Source organism: Ostrea edulis, chromosome 9, assembly GCF_947568905.1.
Source record: "Ostrea edulis chromosome 9, xbOstEdul1.1, whole genome shotgun sequence".
Lineage (NCBI taxonomy): Eukaryota > Metazoa > Mollusca > Bivalvia > Ostreida > Ostreidae > Ostrea > Ostrea edulis.
Window position 1 is genome coordinate 21,055,997 of NC_079172.1, and position 21,411 is coordinate 21,077,407.

The 21,411-nt window shown below is 35.5% G+C and overlaps 1 protein-coding gene across 1 annotated transcript in view; it reads right to left on the reverse strand.

The window, feature by feature from the left end:
* LOC125659415 (meiotic recombination protein REC8 homolog) overlaps nucleotides 1-21,411 on the reverse strand; it is a 55,066-nt gene that overhangs the window by 10,336 nt on the left and 23,319 nt on the right. The window contains exons 7-14 of the mRNA XM_056148809.1: nucleotides 19,414-19,490; nucleotides 19,092-19,204; nucleotides 17,584-17,815; nucleotides 13,314-13,478; nucleotides 11,004-11,175; nucleotides 10,595-10,788; nucleotides 7,897-8,036; nucleotides 1,916-2,113 (exon numbers count right to left, since the gene is read on the reverse strand). Coding sequence (XP_056004784.1) covers nucleotides 1,916-2,113; nucleotides 7,897-8,036; nucleotides 10,595-10,788; nucleotides 11,004-11,175; nucleotides 13,314-13,478; nucleotides 17,584-17,815; nucleotides 19,092-19,204; nucleotides 19,414-19,490 — 1,291 coding nt within the window. The remainder of the gene's footprint in view (nucleotides 1-1,915; nucleotides 2,114-7,896; nucleotides 8,037-10,594; nucleotides 10,789-11,003; nucleotides 11,176-13,313; nucleotides 13,479-17,583; nucleotides 17,816-19,091; nucleotides 19,205-19,413; nucleotides 19,491-21,411) is intronic.

Consider the following 21,411-nt stretch of genomic DNA (forward strand, 5'->3'; position numbering starts at 1 on the left):
TTTTGTTGGTTTTTTGGGGGGATGGGATTTATTAAATTGTGTTTTGTATCGTGTAGTAGAGATGTAACTTAAGAAAAACGATGTTTTGTTATTTTTTTCTTCTATTAGACGACCTCGTGCAAGAGCGACAACTCTTCAATTACCTGTAGGTCTTCAGGCTGTAAACTACGTACTAAAAAGGAAATCATGCTAAACATTAACTGGTTCCTTGTTTACAATGGGAAGAAACAGTTTGACCTAGGAAAACAACACCGGGAGACAAACAAAAGATCGATGATTTTAACACCTAATAAAAAATAATTTGCCATTTATATAATTTTCCAGGACTATTCAAGGACTTTTGGCAACAATACTGATTTCCATGACTTTTCAAGGTCTTTAATTTTCAAATTAAAATTCCATGACTTTTCAAGGATTCAAGGACCTGTACGAACCCTGCATCTCACACTGCTAAAAGTGGTAGGGTGTGTCTCCTCTCACACTGCAATAAGTGGTAGGGAGCGACTTATCTCAAAAAGTTAACAGTGGTAGGGTGTGACTCATCTCATACTGTTAATAGTGGTAGGGTGTGACTCATCTCACGGTGACTCAGCTCACTGTTAAAAGTGCTAGAGTGTGACTCATTTCACTGTTAATAGTGGTAGGGAGTTACTCATCTCACACTGTTAACAGTGGTAGGGTGTGACTCATTTCACACTGTTAATAGTGGTAGGGAGTGACTCATCTCACACTGTTAATAGTGGTAGGGAGTGACTCATCTCACTGTTAACAGTGGTAGGGAGTGACTCATTTCACACTGTTAATAGTGGTAGGGTGTGACTCATCTCACACTGCTATAAATGGTAGGGTGTGACTCATCTCACACTGTTAATAGTGGTAGGGAGTGACTCATTTCACACTGTTAATAGTGGTAGGGTGTGACTCATCTCACACTGTTAATAGTGGTAGGGAGTGACTCATCTCACACTGTTAATAGTGGTAGGGAGTGACTCATCTCACACTGTTAATAGTGGTAGGGTGTGACTCATCTCACACTGCTAAAAGTGGTAGGGAGCGACTCGTCCGACACTGTTAATAGTGGTAGGGTGTGACTCATTTCACACTGTTAATAGTGGTAGGAGTGACTCATCTCACACTGTTAACAGTGGTAGGGTGTGACTCATCTCACTGTTAATAGTGGTAGGATGTGACTCATTTCACACTGTTAATAGTGGTAGGGAGTGACTCATCTCACACTGTTAATAGTGGTAGGGAGTGACTCATTTCACACTGTTAATAGTGGTAGGGAGTGACTCATCTCACACTGTTAACAGTGGTAGGGAGTGACTCATCTCACTGTTAACAGTGGTAGGGAGTGACTCATTTCACACTGTTAATAGTGGTAAGGTGTGACTCATCTCACACTGTTAATAGTGGTAGGGAGTGACTCATTTCACACTGTTAATAATGGTAGGGAGTGACTCATTTCACACTGCTACAAGTGGTAGGGAGTGACTCATCTCACACTACTAACAGTGGTAGGGAGTGACTCATCTCACACTGTTAACAGTGGTAGAGAGTGACTCATCTCACACTGCTAACAGTGGTAGGGAGTGACTCATCTCACACTGCTAACAGTGGTAGGGAGTGACTCATCTCACACTGTTAATAGTGGTAGGGAGTGACTCATCTCACACTGTTAATAGTGGTAGGGTGTGACAAACAGGTTTGCTTTTTTGGCAACAAAAGATTTCTACATGCATGATGAAAAATAGACTGATATAAGAAATAAAAGTGAACAGAAACAATTACATATTAAGGAGGAAATATCAGAAAATGTTTAAGACACAGCGTAATTTCCTTTTGATTGATTTGCACTCCCTAACGATAGCATGCAATATTAAGAAATTCAAACTCAATGACTCCAATCTAATACCTTATAAATCTATTCTCTGCTTGTGAGACCTTCGAGATAACAGGAAAAGGTGTGGTCATCATTGGAATCTCGGACTCTTCAGGTACAACAGACAGGTTGAGGTTAATCCTGGAGAGAGTGTCCGACACCGACGGCTCTGATGGAGGAGCCAGTATTTCCTCTTCAATTGATCCTCGAGAACGGCTCCTCTTCCTTCGACTGAAAGTGCAAGAACTGCTTATACAAAATTGTTTTTTGTTTTTCATCTTCCAAACCTGTGCAAACCTATTTATTAGCAATAATTTAGGGTAGACAACTCTAGACATTTATATTTTACTTCAAAGCTATCTAATAAAATCATATATTTGAAAGGTTCATATTTTTAGCAGTGTTCCTGTTAATCCAAAATGCCGGTCTTATATCATATTTCTATGACAAAACAAGAGAATGCAGAAACCATTGTGGTGTGTACTTTATACATTTGGCAAAACTACATGTAGATACCAATTGTTACATGCAAAAATTACCTACAGAATGTCCTTCAGAAAGAATAGTGATACAAAAATTACCGACAGTATATATGTCAGAGAGAATGGTAACATACAAAAACAATTCCAAAAATGGCCAATGTTGCAAGGACAAATATCTTAGTACCAGTAGGAAAATCTTGTCACAAGAAAAGCTCATGTGCAATATGAAAGCTCTAATATTTACAATTTAGAAGTTATGACCAATGTAAAAAAAAATTAAAAGTAGGTCAAATGCCAAGGTCAAAAGGTTTAGTACCCACGGAAAGTCTTGTCACAAGGAATACTCATGTGAAATATCAAAGCTCTAGCATTTACTGTTCAAAAGTTATTTGCAAGGTAAAAGTTTTCAAAAAATAGGTCAAACTCCAAGGTCAAGGTCACATGGTCAAATTTTTGGTACCCACAGAAAAATCTTGTCACTAGGAATACTCATGTGAAATATCAAAGCTCTAACGCTCACTGTTCAAAAGTTATCAGCAAGGGTAAAGTTTTCAAAATATAGGTCAAACTCCAAAGTCAAGGGTAAACAAAAGGCCCACAGGCCTTATCGGTCACCTGAATACTAGTGAAAAAGTATCACTACTCCCAAGGGCTATGAAATCTAGAAAAAATTTCATGTTCTGAATATCTAAGCTAAATTCTAATGTTCAGCAACAGTATAAAACAAGATGTGTTCTTAAAACTTCACTGTCTTCAAAAGTGCATACAATGATGAAAGGCTTTAAATAATAGGTGTATTAACATTAAAACATCAAAAGATATGACTAATTTGGACAAATCCTAAAGTCGTAACCCTGGGTTATGAAATTCACCATTTTTTGCACATCCTTTTCTGCTATTCTTAAGTATGCATTTAGATTTTATACAGTATCAGCAAACTTACACATAAATACTATATACTAAGTTTGGCCCCACATTGGGGTCAGGTAGTCTTTTACCAATATTGTAAAGTTGATGATCCCCAGAGAAAGGGTTCTGCTCTATCCATCTAGTTTCAATATAGTATCAACAGCACTAAAGAGGATGTTATTTAAGTGTTTTATACATAAACACTATATACCAAGTTTGGCCCCGCCCTGGGGTCAGAACCCCTACCCCAGCGATCATGAATTTTACAATTTCGGTAGAGCCCTTCCTGCTCTCCAACACCATGCATTTAGTTTTTCTTACATGTGTGCAGTTCTTGAGAAGAAGATTTTTGAAAATTGGTCAATTTTGGGCAGTTTTTGCCCCGCCCCTAAGAGTGAAGGAATCCTGAAATTTACAATTTATGTTCCCCTTGTTCCAAAGATGCTTCATTCCAAATATGAAAAGAACTGGAATGATAGTTATCAAGAAGTTCAAAATCTCTATTGTTCACACATTTAATAACTGACCATTTTGGCCCCACCCTGATACCAAAACCCCTACCCCTGTGATCATCAAATTTACAATTTTGGTAAAGGACTACCTGTTCTTTCTAAATATTTACTTAGTTTCAATATAGTATCAACAGCACTAAAGAAGATGTTATTTAAGTGTTCAGGGCTCGAAATTACCGAGAAATGCTCGCAAAATGCGAGTACATTTGAAACATAGCGAGTAAAATAGTGTACACTCGAAAATTTAAGCGAATGGTGGTTTACAAACTATTATCATATCCGTTTTATATGGTGATGCGCTATTGGCTTTTCTTAAACTTGCACTCTGAATTATACAAACGTTTACATGAACGACTGATTTCAACGACCGTTTCTATCCGGATTTTTCTTTTATGATTTTTTAAGAAACTCAGCGTCAAACAAATGCTTTAGAGGTCGGACATCGCATTATAATGAAAAATATAGACATGTGCCACGAGTCCTGTTCACTTATAGGGGTGATTAAATTGAATTCCAAGTATGAGGTTTTTGTTATTCATTTATCTAAAATATAATCAGAATCTATGTTTTACCAAGTCTTCCTGTAGTCTATATAATCCGAATGTCCTATCTACATTAATTTATTCTCATATTGAGGTCGGGTTGTAGTGATGACACGAGTGCACTGCTCACAGTGTAGGTGATTATCAAAAAAGATCATGGGACTCGTGATTGTGCTTCTTATAAACCATGAGTCTGGGATTCGCTTTGAAAAATCACTCGTGACAACCCTGACGTTGCATGAAATTTGAAGACTTTGGATCTAGAACTGCAGTAAACAGGTTGTGAATTAGAGGTGCGATGGTCAAGAGACCTGAACATTCCACCATATGACTTACGTAACTTAGTGTCTTGTCCAAACGATGCCTGTTCACCCACTAGGCTCAGTAATTATGGGGAAAATCATTGATTTAAAAAGAAAACATGGAAAAAGAGCACTGCTTTATTTTTTTATTTTAGCTTGTAGTTTTTCATTTTAGCCTGTGGATTTTTTACCCACAGGCTAAAATTAGCCTGTGGTAGAAAAAGTTAATTTCGACCCCTGGTGTTTTACACATAGACACTATATACCAAGTTTGGCCCCGCCCTGGGGTCAGAACCCCTACCCCGGGGATCATGAAATTTACAATTTTGGTAAAGGCCTTCCTGCTCTCCATCACCATGCATTTCGTTTTTCTTACACATGTGCGTTCTTAAGAAGAAGATTTTTGAAAATTGGTCAATTTTTGGCAGTTTTTGCCCCGCCCCTAAGGGTGCAGGAATCCTGAAATTTACAATTTATGTTCCCCTTGTTCCAAAGATGCTTCATACCAAATATGAAAAGAATTGGAATGATAGTTATCAAGAAAAAGTTCAAAATCTCTTATTGTTCACACATTTAATAACTGACCATTTTGGCCCCACCCTGATACCAAAACCCTACCCCTGGGATCATCAAATTTACAATTTTAGTAAAGGACTACCTGTTCTTTCTAAATATCTATTTAGTTTCAATATAGTATTAACAGCACTAATGAAGATGTTATTTAAGTGTTTTACACATAAACACTATATACCAAGTTTGGCCACACCCTGGGGTCAGAACCCCTACCCCGGGGATCATGAAATTTACAATTTCGGTAGAGCCCTTCCTGCTCTACATCACCATGCATTTAGTTTTTCTTACACATGTGCGGTTCTTGAGAAGAAGATTTTTGAAAATTGGTCAATTTTTGGCAGCTTTTGCCCCGCCCCTAAGGCCCCAGGGGTGCTGGAATTCTGAAATTTATAATTTATGTCCCCCTTGTCCCAAAGATACTTCATACCAAATTTGAAAACAATTGGACTAGCAGTTATCAAGAAGAAGTTAAAAATGTTCAATTGTTAACGCACGACGACAGACAACAACCGATTGCAATAGGTCACCTGAGTTTACTCAGGTGACCTAAAAATTGTGTTACCCACGGAAAGGTCTTGTCACAAGGAATACTCATGTGAAATATCAAAGCTCTAGCACTTACTGTTTAAAAGTTATTAGCAAGGTTAAAGTTTCAGACAGAGTGACAGACAGGTCAAAAACAATAAGGCCCCCCGATCTTCGATCTCAGGGGCATAATTACCTGCAGTATGTCAGAGAGAATGGCAACATACAAAAATTACCTGCAGTATATGTCAGAAAGAATGGTAACAAACAAAAATTACCTGCAGTATATATGTCAGAAAGAATGGTAACAAACAAAAATTACCTGCAGTACATGTCAGAAAGAATGGTAACATACAAAAATTACCTGCAGTACATGTCAGAAAGAATGGTAACAAACAATCAAAGGCCTGAAGGGCCACAATGGCGTCGTGCTAAGAAAGCAAAGATTATAATGAAACTATGTACTGTCCAGTTTATCAATGCTTCATCCCTTATTGTACATGTATGTACACAGAGTAGATATAGCTTTATATAAATCTCAATGGAGAGTCTTCTACCTGTGAATATTTTGATGCCATTGACTACAGTCACACCTTGTTATTGCAAATTCAACAGGACTGAAATTAAATTTGAGATATCCAAGGATTTGCGATAACAAGGATAACACACACACAAAAAAGAAGTGGTTTGGACTGGCAACTCTATTTACATATTCCCAATAACGAAGATTAGCTGTACATGTATTAAAAACACACATGCAGCTTTGAATTCAAGCAATACCAAGAATATTTATCCTTCATACAGGAATAATGCTTCTAATACATCTGTACAGTAGCTCTTTTCACAAAAAAATTCAATTACAGATATATTTTTTTACAATTCCATTCATTTCTTCAGAATATTTTTCAAAGGATTATTTACAATATCTAATGTTATTAAATAATGAAGATTTTTGTGATCAACCATTGCTCTCAATTATTCACACATCTTTGCTAGCCAAGGGAGTACTCTACAATCCTTGGCACAGATGTAATTCACAAAGAACTGAAAATTTGTGCATTAAGATATTTAGTGAAAAAGTCAACTGTTGTGAGAACTCTCCTTTTAATAGTTGTAAAGGGCAGCATTGCATGTACTTGTTGATAACATAATAAAAACAAGAAATAAGTTTTAAACCAAAATTTTAATAAGAAATATGTGCAACAATGTAAACAACTATGGACCATTTGTAGTATATATCACTGCTAGCATCTCAAGAGATGAAAATCTAGTCAGATTAAAAAAAAATTTTTTGTTAATTCAGTAACTTTTACCTCCACAAAAACCTTTACTTGAAAGCCTTATAATAATGAATGCTTCCGCGCTTGGTTTGTTTACAATAACATTAACACGTGCCAGTGTTTATATACCGAGTTGACCAATGATTTGCAAACCTACAGATGCGTTAATACCCTACTGAGAATGCTACAGTCAAATAAACATTACCTCCCCTAAAATATAATGACCATAAATAATCCACGATACACTATTTCTCAGTTTAAATTTCGCCAACAGCACGCAATGTTTACAAACAAAACCCAAGCTATCTTTCGTCTAGACACGCTATCGTTTCAGACATCACGTGATTTTGCAAATGTAGTTCGCATTGAAATTGGAATTTTTATTTGATTTGTTTTTATTTTTTGTGAAAGTTTTTATATGTTAAAGTAAATCAATGTGATAATTTTCATTTGTTTCTCATTAACAACTTTAAAATGTCATAAATCATTAAACAGTACAGATATTCATACGCCATTACAAAAAGCGCGGGATTTTTCCGCGGAAGCATCGATAGTCTGACACCTTCAGTCGCGTAAACTTTTCAGCTGATTCAGTCGTACACGCTGACTAGATCCGTTCGAGCAAAGCTCGACACCATAAAAATTACCTGCAGTACATGTCAGAAAGAATGGTAACATACAAAAATTACCTGCAGTACATGTCAGAAAGAATGGTAACATACAAAAATTACCTGCAGTGCATGTCAGAAAGAATGGTAACATACAAAAATTACCTGCAGTATATGTCAGAAAGAATGGTAACAAACAAAAATTACCTGCAGTACATGTCAGAAAGAATGGTAACATACAAAAATTACCTGCAGTATATGTCAGAGAGTTAATTAATTACCTAGAAGATGATCTATCAGAAAGAGAATCATCTTTGCTTCTGGCAGACAGGTGGAGCTGGACAGGAGTTATGTCCTCCTGAAGACTTCTTTCCATTGAAACAGAGGTATCTCTGAGAATTTCCATGGAAGGCAGCTCAACCTGTGAAATACTTGTAATTGAATGCATACAAAAAAAACAACAACAAAAAAGCCCATGGGTCACATCACTATCTTCAGCAGCAATTCCTGGCAGTAGACAAGCTTTAGCAAAACTATCATTATACAAGCAGCATGGATCAGAAAACAGTTTTCAAAGATAATGACTAAAAATTTATTAATTATCAAACTTCGTTATAAAGCTCAACAGCAAGTTCATTAATTACCATATGCCCTTGTAGACGGTTATGACTAAGGATGTTTGTGCAAAGTTAGTTCCCCTATTGTGGCCCCACCCCAACCCCAGGGGTCATGATTTTTACTAGAATCTCCACTTTGTCAGAAAGTGGAGATTCACATCATGGCCCGGCCTTCATTTGAACAAACTTGAACGCCCTTTGCCTAAGGATGATTTATTGATTAGTGAGAGGTCACTCTGGAGAAAGCAATCTTGTCTCAGCCATGCAATCCAAACCACAGCAGCCATATTGGAATTTAGACCTTGTCAAAAAGTAATATTTATGCAGAACTACCACTGTAAACTTTACAGACATTCGAGTAATGTTATAGGAATCATCCTGCACTGTAAACTTTACAGATATTCAAGTAAGGTTATAGGAATCATTCTGCACTGTAAACTTTACAGATATTCGAGTAAGGTTATAGGAATCATTCTGCACTGTAAACTTTACAGACATTCGAGTAAGGTTATAGGAATCATTCTGCACTGTAAACTTTACAGACATTCGAGTAAGGTTATAGGAATCATCCTGCACTGTAAACTTTACAGATATTCGAGTAAGGTTATAGGAATCATTCTGCACTGTAAACTTTATACCGAGTATGAATACTGTAGATTCCTTATTTTACGCGAGTGTTTATTATCGCGATATGGCTCATGGACGTCGAATCACGAGAACATAAATTCAAGAGTGCTCTGTTGATCAAGTGGTTTTGCATGTATTTTAGCAATATAAAAATAAAAGCGAGAAATATTTTTTCGTGAGTGATGTTTCTCGCGAAATTACGCGATAATAAATTTGTCGCATATACTGTAAACATATTATATTTGGCGTGTACGATATTTGGCGGAAATAGTTTTTTCAACAAGTTAGCGTAGATTTGATTTAGCACATTCCTGAATTACTTTAAACATCTAGATTTACGGATTGCATTTAGCGATGTACTTGATTTAGCGGAAGCTACGTTCCGCCAAAGGCACTTAATAGAATACACAGCCAAATGTAATACATTTACAGTATATAGGAATTTACAGTAAAGGATTCATTCTTGAGAACTGCCAATGTATACTTTATATTGAGTATGGTTAAAGGAATCATTCTGCAGAACTGCCACTGTAATTTATGGGGATCATTCAAGAGAATTACATGGACAAAAGATGAACACAATGTGATGACAAAAGATGAACACAATGTGATGACAAAAGATGAACACAATGTGATGACAAAAGATGAACACAATGTGATGACAAAAGATGAACACAATGTGATGACAAAAGATGGACACGATGTGATGACAAAAGATGAACACAATGTGATGACAAAAGATGAACACAATATGATGACAAAAGATGAACACAATGTGATGACAAAAGATGGACACGATGTGATGACAAAAGATGAACACAATGTGATGACAAAAGATGAACACAATATGATGACAAAAGATGAACACAATGTGATGACAAAAGATGGACACGATGTGATGACAAAAGATGAACACAATGTGATGACAGCTAGAGAACACAGACAACCAAGCCCCGCTTGGGATAAACTAGAACTGTCCTTTCGGGACTAATACTCCCCACACGGCACACTATATAATGGCTTCCTCAGATCAAATCAGAAGTTGTCTAATGAAATGGTCATCTAGTATATTATTTATAAACAAGAGATGTTTGTAAAACACATATGCTCCCCTGGGGGCCATGATTTGAACAAACTTGAATCTGCACTATGTTAGAAAGCTTTCATGTAAATATCAGCTTTTCTGGCTCAGTGGTTCTTGAGAAGATTTTTAAAGATTTTCTCTATATATTTGTATGTAAAACTTTGATCCCCTATTGTGGCCCCTTCCCATCCCCGGGAGGCATGATTTGAACAAACTTGAATTGCACTATGTCAGAGAGCTTTCATGTAAATCTCAGCTTTTCTGGCTCAGTGGTTCTTATGAAAAAGATTTTTAAATGACCCCACTCTATTTTTGCATTATTGTGATTATCTCCCCTTTGAAAGGGACATGGCCCTTCATTTGAACAAACTTGAAAGCCCTTCACCCAAGGATGCTTTTAGCCAAGTTTGGTTGAAATTGGCCCAATAGTTCTGGAGAAGAAGTCGAAAATGTAAAAAGTTTACAGACGACTGACATCAGGCAAAGAATAGCTCACGAGCTTTCAGCTCAGGTGAGCTAAAAATGACAATAGTTCCACATAAAAGTTGGCAAGCAAGTGATGGCCAGGTAAGCTGAGAAGGTTCTTTATCCTCGATTCTGCATCTCATTGACAGTATAAATTCCCTGATTTAATTTGAACGTTTCACTTACTTCTGTGCTGATATTTGCCCTGGCCCTTTCTGGTGATACCCCGACAAGTTGTCCAGGAACGTCCAGCTGTGGTGGTGGTACATGTATGTCCATTGCGTCCTGAATGACCGGAATCTCTGGCTGCAGGTCCACCTCTGGTTTAGTTAGGAGAGCTCGCCTGGAACGCTTACTCCGAGTGGCTGTAGAGTCATCTCCTAAATGTGGAAAAGACATTTCAAAAAGGCAAAATATACATATACATAGTAAATATTTGGAACAGTGAAGATAAATAAAAGTAGCGATATCAGAATATTTCCAATTGTTTCTGCTGGTGGCTTTATCACATTCAAGTAGCACAGAAAATAATCTTTCAGTACCTAACAGGCAACCCTTACATTTCAATCCAACCTTGCTGAAGTTACACACTCACTAGAAATACTTGGCACTGTCCAGAATGGAGTGTCAATATCAGTGTCCGTCTCCCAAAGACCAGGCTTTATGTTGTGGCGCCAAATGTCAACAAGGGGAGACAATCTCAGGCCCCTCCTGCCAGGTTGATTTAACAGAGTGCTGTAGTCTGACTGCTCAATGGTAGGAACTCTCTGTCAATGGTGAAAAAAGGTGATTATAATATAATGAAGGGCGAGGACAAGTTGTGCTCGAAGCCATCAGATCGTAAAACAAGAGACCCATGGTTTACAATGCTCACCTGAGTCACATTGGCCCTGCTGTTCTCCAGAAGAAAATTCTTAAAAGATTTTTTTACCCTCTTCCCATGAAACATTTTGAGCCCATCCTATCATTTTTACCCTCTTTATTCCCAAGAAAAATTTGAGGTACCCATTATATTATGACTCCACCTGAGGCCTACAGGGTCACGACTTTACTGAACTAGAATCTACACAACATAGGGATGGTCTTGCTGTTCTGGAGAAGATTCTCTAAAAACATTTATTGGTCTGAACGTAATTCCACCCTCCTGTGACATCATAAGATTTCACAAAATCAATGATTTAATAAGATTTATGCATTTTCAATAGTTATTGTTAAAAATCTTGTTCAGGCCAATTCAACTTAATTGATAGATTATCATCCCCACCAGCCCCTCAAAAATTGGCCCGCCCCGAATTTTTTTATTTTGCGAAACTTGTGATTTCCGGAATATTTTCATGTCCAACTCCGGTATTTACACTTCTTGTTTACATTTCTGGTATAGCAACGTGAAAAGCCACGTGAAGAAAATAGATCTATATGGTTTTCTTAATTTCTCGCCTTCTTACAGGCGTAAATCTTGAAGAAGTTAGGTATATTTCTGTTTGAAATTAGAGCTTAAATTAACCTAGAATTCATCTGTGAAAATAGCAAAGATTGATATCCACCTGGCATTAAATGATACGCATCTGTTGAAAAAAAAAAATTGTTTGCCTTTAATATTTTTCTCAGAAAATAAAAATTAAAAAATAAAATCCTCCCACCCGCCCCATACTTTTTGCTGACCCTGGATGATAATCTACTAATTAAGTTGAATTGGCCTAACCATAAAATATTTCAAAAGTTTAAGTTATATATGAATAATCTATTATATATATGTTTCAAAATATTGAATTGAGGGGCAATAACTGTTATTGTGTTTCAACAGATGCGCATCATAGGGGATCAAAGTTTTACAAGTGGATATATAGGAAATGTACGATGTGGTACAGGTAATTTTCATTTTTACTTAATATGAGGTATTGGAACCATTATTTTGTCTCCAATTCCGGCGAGGTTTTAATATTTAGTTTGTAATGAGATCACATTTTCTGCATCAACTTGGGCAACTTTTCATGAAACAAGAACAAGTTACTATCACATATAGTGAGTCTATAGGCACTCTGCGTTGTTTTCAAAGTTGTGGTATGGGGAGAAACAGAAAAAAGTTGCTGTTATAACTGCACGAAAATTCTTTGTTATATGTGGCAAGAAAACGAGTTCTGCTGTAAAAATTTTTAAAAAATTAAAAAAATGGGAGGGGGGGGGTCCACACTTCATCGGTTCAACCTTGCATTTTCACCATTGTATGTGTCTGGAAATTGATGCATAAATGTCACTTACTAAATGTCACACTTACTAATGGTTTACATGGAACACTGCCTGTAAATGTCACACTTACGAATGGTTTACACAGATCACTGCCTGTAAATGTCACACTTACTAATGGTTTACACAGATCACTGCCTGTAAATGTCACACTTACGAATGGTTTACACAGATCACTGCCTGTAAATGTCACACTTACGAATGGTTTACATGGAACACTGTCTGTAAATGTCACACTTACTAATGGTTTACATGGAACACTGCCTGTAAATGTCACACTTACGAATGGTTTACACAGATCACTGCCTGTAAATGTCACACTTACTAATGGTTTACATGGAACACTGCCTGTAAATGTCACACTTACGAATGGTTTACACAGATCACTGCCTGTAAATGTCACACTTACGAATGGTTTACATGGAACACTGTCTGTAAATGTCACACTTACTAATGGTTTACATGGAACACTGCCTGTAAATGTCACACTTACTAATGGTTTACATGGAACAATGCCTGTAAATGTCACACTTACGAATGATTTACACAGAACACTACCTGCAAATGTTACACTTATGAATGATTTACACAAAACACTGCCTGTAAATGTTACACTTATGAATAATTTACACAGATCACAGCCTGTAAATGTCACACTTACGAATGGTTTACACAGATCACTGCCTGTCTGCAGGTTTTTCTTCATCTCCACTTTGGAAATCATCATGCTCGCATCTATAATCAAGTGACGACGTCTCCTTTTTCTGGTACTAGGACTAGGTGGCAAGGGGGCCAACTCCATTGACAGGTCAATTTGTCTCTGTCTCTGAAAGATAATACACAGACTTTCAATACCCTGTATTCCTCCTTTAAATCATAATATACCACCATCTTATACGAGAACCATGGCATATAATAACATGTATGTATTTTTGTAGTTTGGTTACTATGAACGCATATATATATCGAAGTATATTGATGTTAAATTGTCCACTGTTTCACTATCAATATATGCTTATTTCAAATGACAAGACAATATCCTGTATCTATACAGGACTGGGGAGTGTTGAATAAAAAGTTTGATCATTTGCATAATGAAGATTTATAAATTCTTTTTGCCTTTCAATTCAAGATAGCTTTCAGCGGATCCCTGTGCATTTATTAAGTCTTGATTCCTGAGAAGTAAATCATTAAATGATCAGGGTTAAACTCAGTGATAAGGGATGTTGTATTTCTATATATAAGGGATGTTGTGTATTTCTATATATAAGGGATGTTGTATATTTCTATATATAAGGGATGTTGTATTTCTATATATAAGGGATGTTGTGTATTTCTATATATAAGGGATGTTGTGTATTTCTATATATAAGGGATGTTGTATATTTCTATATATAAGGGATGTTGTATCTCTATATATAAGGGATGTTGTGTATTTCTATATATAAGGGATGTTGTGTATTTCTATATATAAGGGATGTTGTGTATTTCTATATATAAGGGATGTTGTGTATTTCTATATATAAGGGATGTTGTGTATTTCTATATATAAGGGATGTTGTATCTCTATATATAAGGGATGTTGTGTATTTCTATATATAAGGGATGTTGTGTATTTCTATATATAAGGGATGTTGTGTCTCTATATATAAGGGATGTTGAGTATTTCTATATATAAGGGATGTTGTGTATTTCTATATATAAGGGATGTTGTATCTCTATATATAAGGGATGTTGTGTATTTCTATATATAAGGGATGTTGTGTGTTTCTATATATAAGGGATGTTGTGTATTTCTATATATAAGGGATGTTGTGTCTCTATATATAAGGGATGTTGTGTATTTCTATATATAAGGGATGTTGTGTATTTCTATATATAAGGGATGTTGTGTGTTTCTATATATAAGGGATGTTGAGTATTTCTATATATAAGGGATGTTGTGTATTTCTATATATAAGGGATGTTGTGTATTTCTATATATAAGGAATGTTGTGTTTCTATATATAAGGGATGTTGTGTATCTCTATATATAAGGGATGTTGTGTCTCTATATATAAGGGATGTTGTGTATTTCTATATATAAGGGATGTTGTATCTCTATATATAAGGGATGTTGTATATTTCTATATATAAGGGATGTTGTGTATTTCTATATAGAAGGGATGTTGAGTATTTCTATATATAAGGGATGCTGTGTCTCTATATATAAGGGATGTTGTGTATTTCTATATATAAGGGATGTTGTATATTTCTATATATAAGGGATGTTGTGTCTCTATATATAAGGGATGTTGTATTTCTATATATAAGGGATGTTGTGTCTCTATATATAAGGGATGTTGTATTTCTATATATAAGGGATGTTGTGTCTCTATATATAAGGGATGTTGTGTATTTCTATATATAAGGGATGTTGTGTATTTCTATATATAAGGGATGTTGTGTATTTCTATATATAAGGGATTGTTGTGTATTTTTATATATAAGGGATGTTGTGTATTTTTATATATAAGGGATTGTTGTGTATTTCTATATATAAGGGATGTTGTGTCTCTATATATAAGGGATGCTGTGTCTCTATATATAAGGGATGTTGTGTATTTCTATATATAAGGGATGTTGTGTATTTCTATATATAAGGGATGTTGTGTATTTTTATATATAAGGGATTGTTGTGTATTTTTATATATAAGGGATTGTTGTGTATTTCTATATATAAGGGATGCTGTGTCTCTATATATAAGGGATGTTGTGTATTTCTATATATAAGGGATGTTGTGTCTCTATATATAAGGGATGTTGTATTTCTATATATAAGGGATGTTGTATATTTCTATATATAAGGGATGTTGTGTCTCTATATATAAGGGATGTTGTATTTCTATATATAAGGGATGTTGTGTCTCTATATATAAGGGATGTTGTATTTCTATATATAAGGGATGTTGTGTCTCTATATATAAGGGATGTTGTGTATTTCTATATATATAAGGGATGTTGTGTATTTCTATATATAAGGGATGTTGTATTTCTATATATAAGGGATGTTGTGTATTTCTATATATAAGGGATGTTGTGTCTCTATATATAAGGGATGCTGTGTCTCTATATATAAGGGATGTTGTGTATTTCTATATATAAGGGATGTTGTATTTCTATATATAAGGGATGCTGTGTCTCTATATATAAGGGATGTTGTGTATTTCTATATCAGGGTTTGACACTAAGGCACGTCCGACCGACTGAGTCTACTAAATGATAGGTCCGGTCAGGTAAAATGTCGATTTACTAGTCCGACTGGTCGTGTTGAAAAAATAAACAAGAAACTTTAAACCATAAGATATTTTATTCTTAACTAAAAAAGAATAACTGTAGACTTTGCGAGCAATTTTGAACTGCATGATGACACAATCTCTATTTTTAGTTCTATAATAAATAAGTCGCAGTTGGAAGTGATGTTTTACGACATCTACTCGATGTTAATGTTTGCAAAGTTATGTTTTAGATGAATTTATTTTCATTTTGTTTAAACAACCCAGTTTATTTGAATCAAATATAAGAAAGTATTTATCAAATTAATAAATTGCATCGTAAACAACCATTTTTCGGTGTTGACATGTGCGGGAATGTCTATATTCAAATACAACTTCTTGTTCTCAAGGAAAGATGTCCCAAGAGAAAAAAAGTTAAAGGTTGGGAAGAAACAAAGCAGGGCTTATGAAATAGAGATTAAAAAAACGGTTGAGGTCATTTTATTTTATATGGACTAGAGAATTTCCATGCCGGGTAGAATTTAAAGAAACAGAAAATGTGTTTGAAAATGAAAGCATTAAATTGAATGACGAGACTAAAGCTCTTTTTTGAGACAATTAAATACGTTTTAGTTCATGCAAACTTTAAATGTTTGTCATTTGAATTAAGTACATTTAAGTATGGAAAAACTATCAGTTTCTGGAAAGTTGGTTGGGGCTGGTGGATGTAAGGTCAGGTCTAGCAAAAAGCATTTTAAGTAGCCCGACTGGTCTAGTGCTAAAAAAAGTAAATGTCAAACCCTGTATATATAAGGGATGTTGTGTGTTTCTATATATAAGGGATGTTGTGTGTTTCTATATATAAGGGATGTTGTATTTCTATATATAAGGGATGTTGTGTATTTCTATATATAAGGGATGTTGTGTATTTCTATATATAAGGGATGTTGTATATTTCTATATATAAGGGATGTTGTGTATTTCTATATATAAGGGATGTTGTATTTCTATATATAAGGGATGTTGTGTATTTCTATATATAAGGGATGTTGTGTGTTTCTATATATAAGGGATGTTGTATTTCTATATATAAGGGATGTTGTATTTCTATATATAAGGGATGTTGTGTATTTCTATATATAAGGGATGTTGTGTATTTCTATATATAAGGGATGTTGAGTATTTCTATATATAAGGGATGTTGTGTCTCTATATATAAGGGATGTGGTGTCTTTCTATATATAAGGGATGTTGTGTATTTCAATATATAAGGGATGTTGTATCTCTATATATAAGGGATGTTGTATTTCTATATATAAGGGATGTTGTGTATTTCTATATATAAGGGATGTTGTGTATTTCTATATATAAGGGATGTTGTGTATTTCTATATATAAGGGATGTTGTATCTCTATATATAAGGGATGTTGTGTATTTCTATATATAAGGGATGTTGTGTATTTCTATATATAAGGGATGTTGTGTATTTCTATATATAAGGGATGTTGTGTCTTTCTACATATAAGGAATGCTGTGTTTTTCTATATAATTAGGATCAGTCGTGTTAGCAGAAACACAGCAATTTTTATTATAGGCCAAAGCCTTTGACTCAAGTGAATTTGAAGAAAGTCAAACTGGACAGAAGTATTAACACATAAAAATGACTGATAATATTACTTTTCTGGATGATCGCCGAGTTTCCTCTTCAGGAAGGGGCATCATGGTGACCTCTGGTGGCCTTGGTCGACTTTCACGAAGGGCAGGTGGTGCCTCAGGGTGGGGTTCTTCAGCCCGTCCTCGTGGAGTCCTCTCTTTGGGTGATAAAACTTGTTGTTCTGGCTCTTTTGCTTCCTTTGTTGTCTTTTGAGGAGATGAAAGATTTATGGAAGCTTTAGATGCCTTTACAGAGCTAAAAAAGAAGAAAAAACCATAAAGAAATAGTACGTTACAATGTCACTTATCATTTATTTCAGGCGACTCTCAAAAACTCTAAGTCCATGAGATCACAATAAAACTTAACGTATTACCTATCCCCCACCGCTCCCAAGTATTCTGCATGTTGCAACAGCCATAAAACAACTCCATCAAAATTCAACAAACTGGTACAAAACTCAAACCCCGTCTAAAACATCAATATATACATCTGCATACAAAAATCAGTTCCATATCTGATGGTGTAAAAAAAAGTCCAGAAAACTGGTAGCAACAGTAATCTATCTAAGCTAAAAAAAAAAAAAAAAATCAATGAACCATAACAAAATTCAAACTCAATCTTTAACTTATCAATTTATATTTGTATACAAAAAATCAATTCAATATCTCAAGACATTCAGAAAAAAAAAGTCCAGAAAACTGGTCCCAACTTTAATTTCTCTACATTAATGGAGCACAACACCATAAAAAATCAACAAACAGAACAAAACTCAATCTTGTTTTATAATTCATAGATATACATCCTCATACAAAATATCAAGGTGTTTAGAAAAACAAGTCCAGAAAACTGGGTGTCAGTCGGAACGACAGAAGAATGGACAAGGGTAAAACTATATGCCTAACCACTTCTACGGACACATGGACATGGTGATTCCAGAATACACCAATACTTCTAAAAAATAACAACTTCATTGATCAAGTCTTCATCCCTACAACATTTTCTGAGTCAGTGGACCCAAAATAGCAATCAAGATACCTGTGAATGAAGGAAACGGACACATCAGATAAAGATTTCTGCACAGACACTAAAGGTACCTTACTTGTCAAATTTATATTGTACATAGGGCATCTGGTAGCCAGGATTTGATAAAATCACTTTGGACAACACAGGAGGAGAAAGGAAGATAAGTTATAACCTAAGCAATTTTTAACCACATATAATCTATTCAAATATTCAGTTATTCCCTTCTTAGACAAGTATATTTCTCATTTTCAATGAAATTTGGTATGTCTAGAACTCAAGAATTTATATTCAACTACTGTAAATCACATTTTATTTGCAAGAAAATTTATTTGCGAGAACAGTCAATTGCAAAATTTTATTCCCGCGATTGAACTTGTCAATGTAGGAGACTTCACAATACATACCGATTTGTGAAAGTTATGTCTCAGGAATAAATACATCATTGTGAAAATAAAATCTCCTGAAAGTGATCTACAGTAACTATTTTATCCTTTCATAAAATTATTACCTTTGACCTATAGGTATGTCCACCATTGGAATAGCTTCAGTTCTGATTGATTCATCCAGGAGAAAATGAATGTTCTGCTCATCAAGGGCAGGCAACTCTGTCTGCTCAGCAATCTGAATTGTTTTTGTTTTGTTTGTACATGAAATTAATTAGTATTAACAATCTGAATATGTTGCATCTATTGAGTTACATTAAACAATCATTAGAAATAGAGTGGGGTTTGGAGAGCAATTTACATCTACTGTATAGAAATACTAAGAAGACAAATCTAATTACGATTTAGGTCGAACTAAAACACATCTATCTACATTCTACTATTTACCTGTGGAAGGTTGGGTATATCTGTTTCTTTCCGAGTAATTTGGTCTAAACTGGACACAGTATTTGGGGAACCAAGAGCTACAATACAAAATCATATCGGTTAATTAACTCTAGTTTGAATTTTCTGTTACTGATTACAAAACTGACATACAGTATCAGAAAGGGCCCCAAAATACATGGGAAAGTCTTCCTCTGCTTAATCCAAGTATCATGTATAAAATTTATGAAAATCTCCCCAAAGAAACCATCATCTGAAATCCATAGTCTGTCGTACTTCTTTTACCTCCCATGGGACACAATGCTGAAATTTTCGCTGGAAGGTGTGTCTCAGTTTCTTTATACAATCAGTCCCTTTACCATTCCTTATTGTGATATTCAACCAATGAAAAAAAAACCTATTTCCAGTGTTCAAGAGCACAGAAAAACATTGCTTTAGAAGCAAAGATTTTGACAAGTCGCACAGCTTTCAGCGAGATGCTGTACAACTTCTTTGTCAGTTTATTTTGAAATTAATCTTTTTAAAAATATAAACATACCTAACAGCTTATCTTTCCTCCTTCATCTGGTCCACTTTTGTGATGACTGACTTGTTGAGTTAGCATACCCAATTTAACTAGAGATTGTTTTTATGAAAAACAAATGTTTCCCCAGCTCCCCAAGTTGGTAGTGCTCCAAATAAAACCTCCTCCCTTTAATGTACTGCATGGTATGGAGGAGAAAGCATGAGCAGGAACATAAACAATATGAACCCCAATAAACCACATAGGAGAAGTGCTCACAAACTATTTTACACCCTCCACCCCTCAGATCCACTATAACTTAAAGGACAACAATTGGATCCTCCTGTTCCTGCAAAATGCACATATGCAAATGGCATTGAAGTATCATACAAAATTTCAAGTCAATTCGTTAAGCCATATAGGAGAAGTGTTCACAAGCTATTTTACATCTTCCAACCCTCTTATCCCGTGGGGACCCGGGTTAGAATAGGTCTTCAGTACCCCTTGCTTGTTGTAAGAGGTGACTAAATGGGGCGGTCCTTCGGATGAGACCGCAAAAACCGAGGTCTTGTGTCACAGCAGGTGTGGCACAATAAAGATCCCCCCCCGCTCAATGGCCACAAGCACCAAGCATAGGTTTAAATTTTGCAGCCCTTCACTGGAAGTGTTGACGTCTCCTTACGAGTGAAATATTCTCGAGAGGGACGTTAAACAATATTCAATCAATCCACCCCTCTTAGATCCACTATAACTTAGAAAAATAATTGGATTCTCCTGTCCCAACAATATGCACATCTACAAATGGCAATGAAGCATTGTACAAAGTTTTAAATCTATCCAATAGGCCATATAGGATGAGAAGTGTTCACAAGCTATTTTACATCCTCCATCCCTCTTAGATCCACTATAACTTTCAGGAAAATAATTAGATCCTCCTGTCCCGATAATATGCACATCTAAAAATGGCAATGAAGCATTGTACAAAGTTTCAAGTCTATCCAATAAGCCATAAAATATAGGAGGAGAAGCGTTCACTAGATTTCTGAAAGACAGACGGATGGACAGAAGGTACACCAGAAGTACCGCCAACGGTACATAATACACCCATGAAAAGCTAATTTAGGGTGTTTTTCTTACACCATGATTTATAGAACTTGCCTTCAAGTAGTATCAGCAATCATCAGGGTGTGACATACTTTCTTTGCATCGAAAAAACAAGACCAATCATGTATGTGTACTCTCTATGTAAAATTTTCACTTGTTGTATGTGTGCCAAGTTTAATGGTCCTTGCTCCTATGAATTGGTCTACATCCTGCTACTATGACCTTGACCTTAAGAAACAATAGGCATCCTCCACTTGGCATAAAGTGTATGTGTACGAAGTTTGATGGTCCTAGCCCCAACAGTTTAGTTTGTATACTGCCTACAAGGTTTTCCTACTAAATGTTACTGTGATCTTGACCTTTGACTTGAAAAAGTAACAGACATCTTCCTCTCA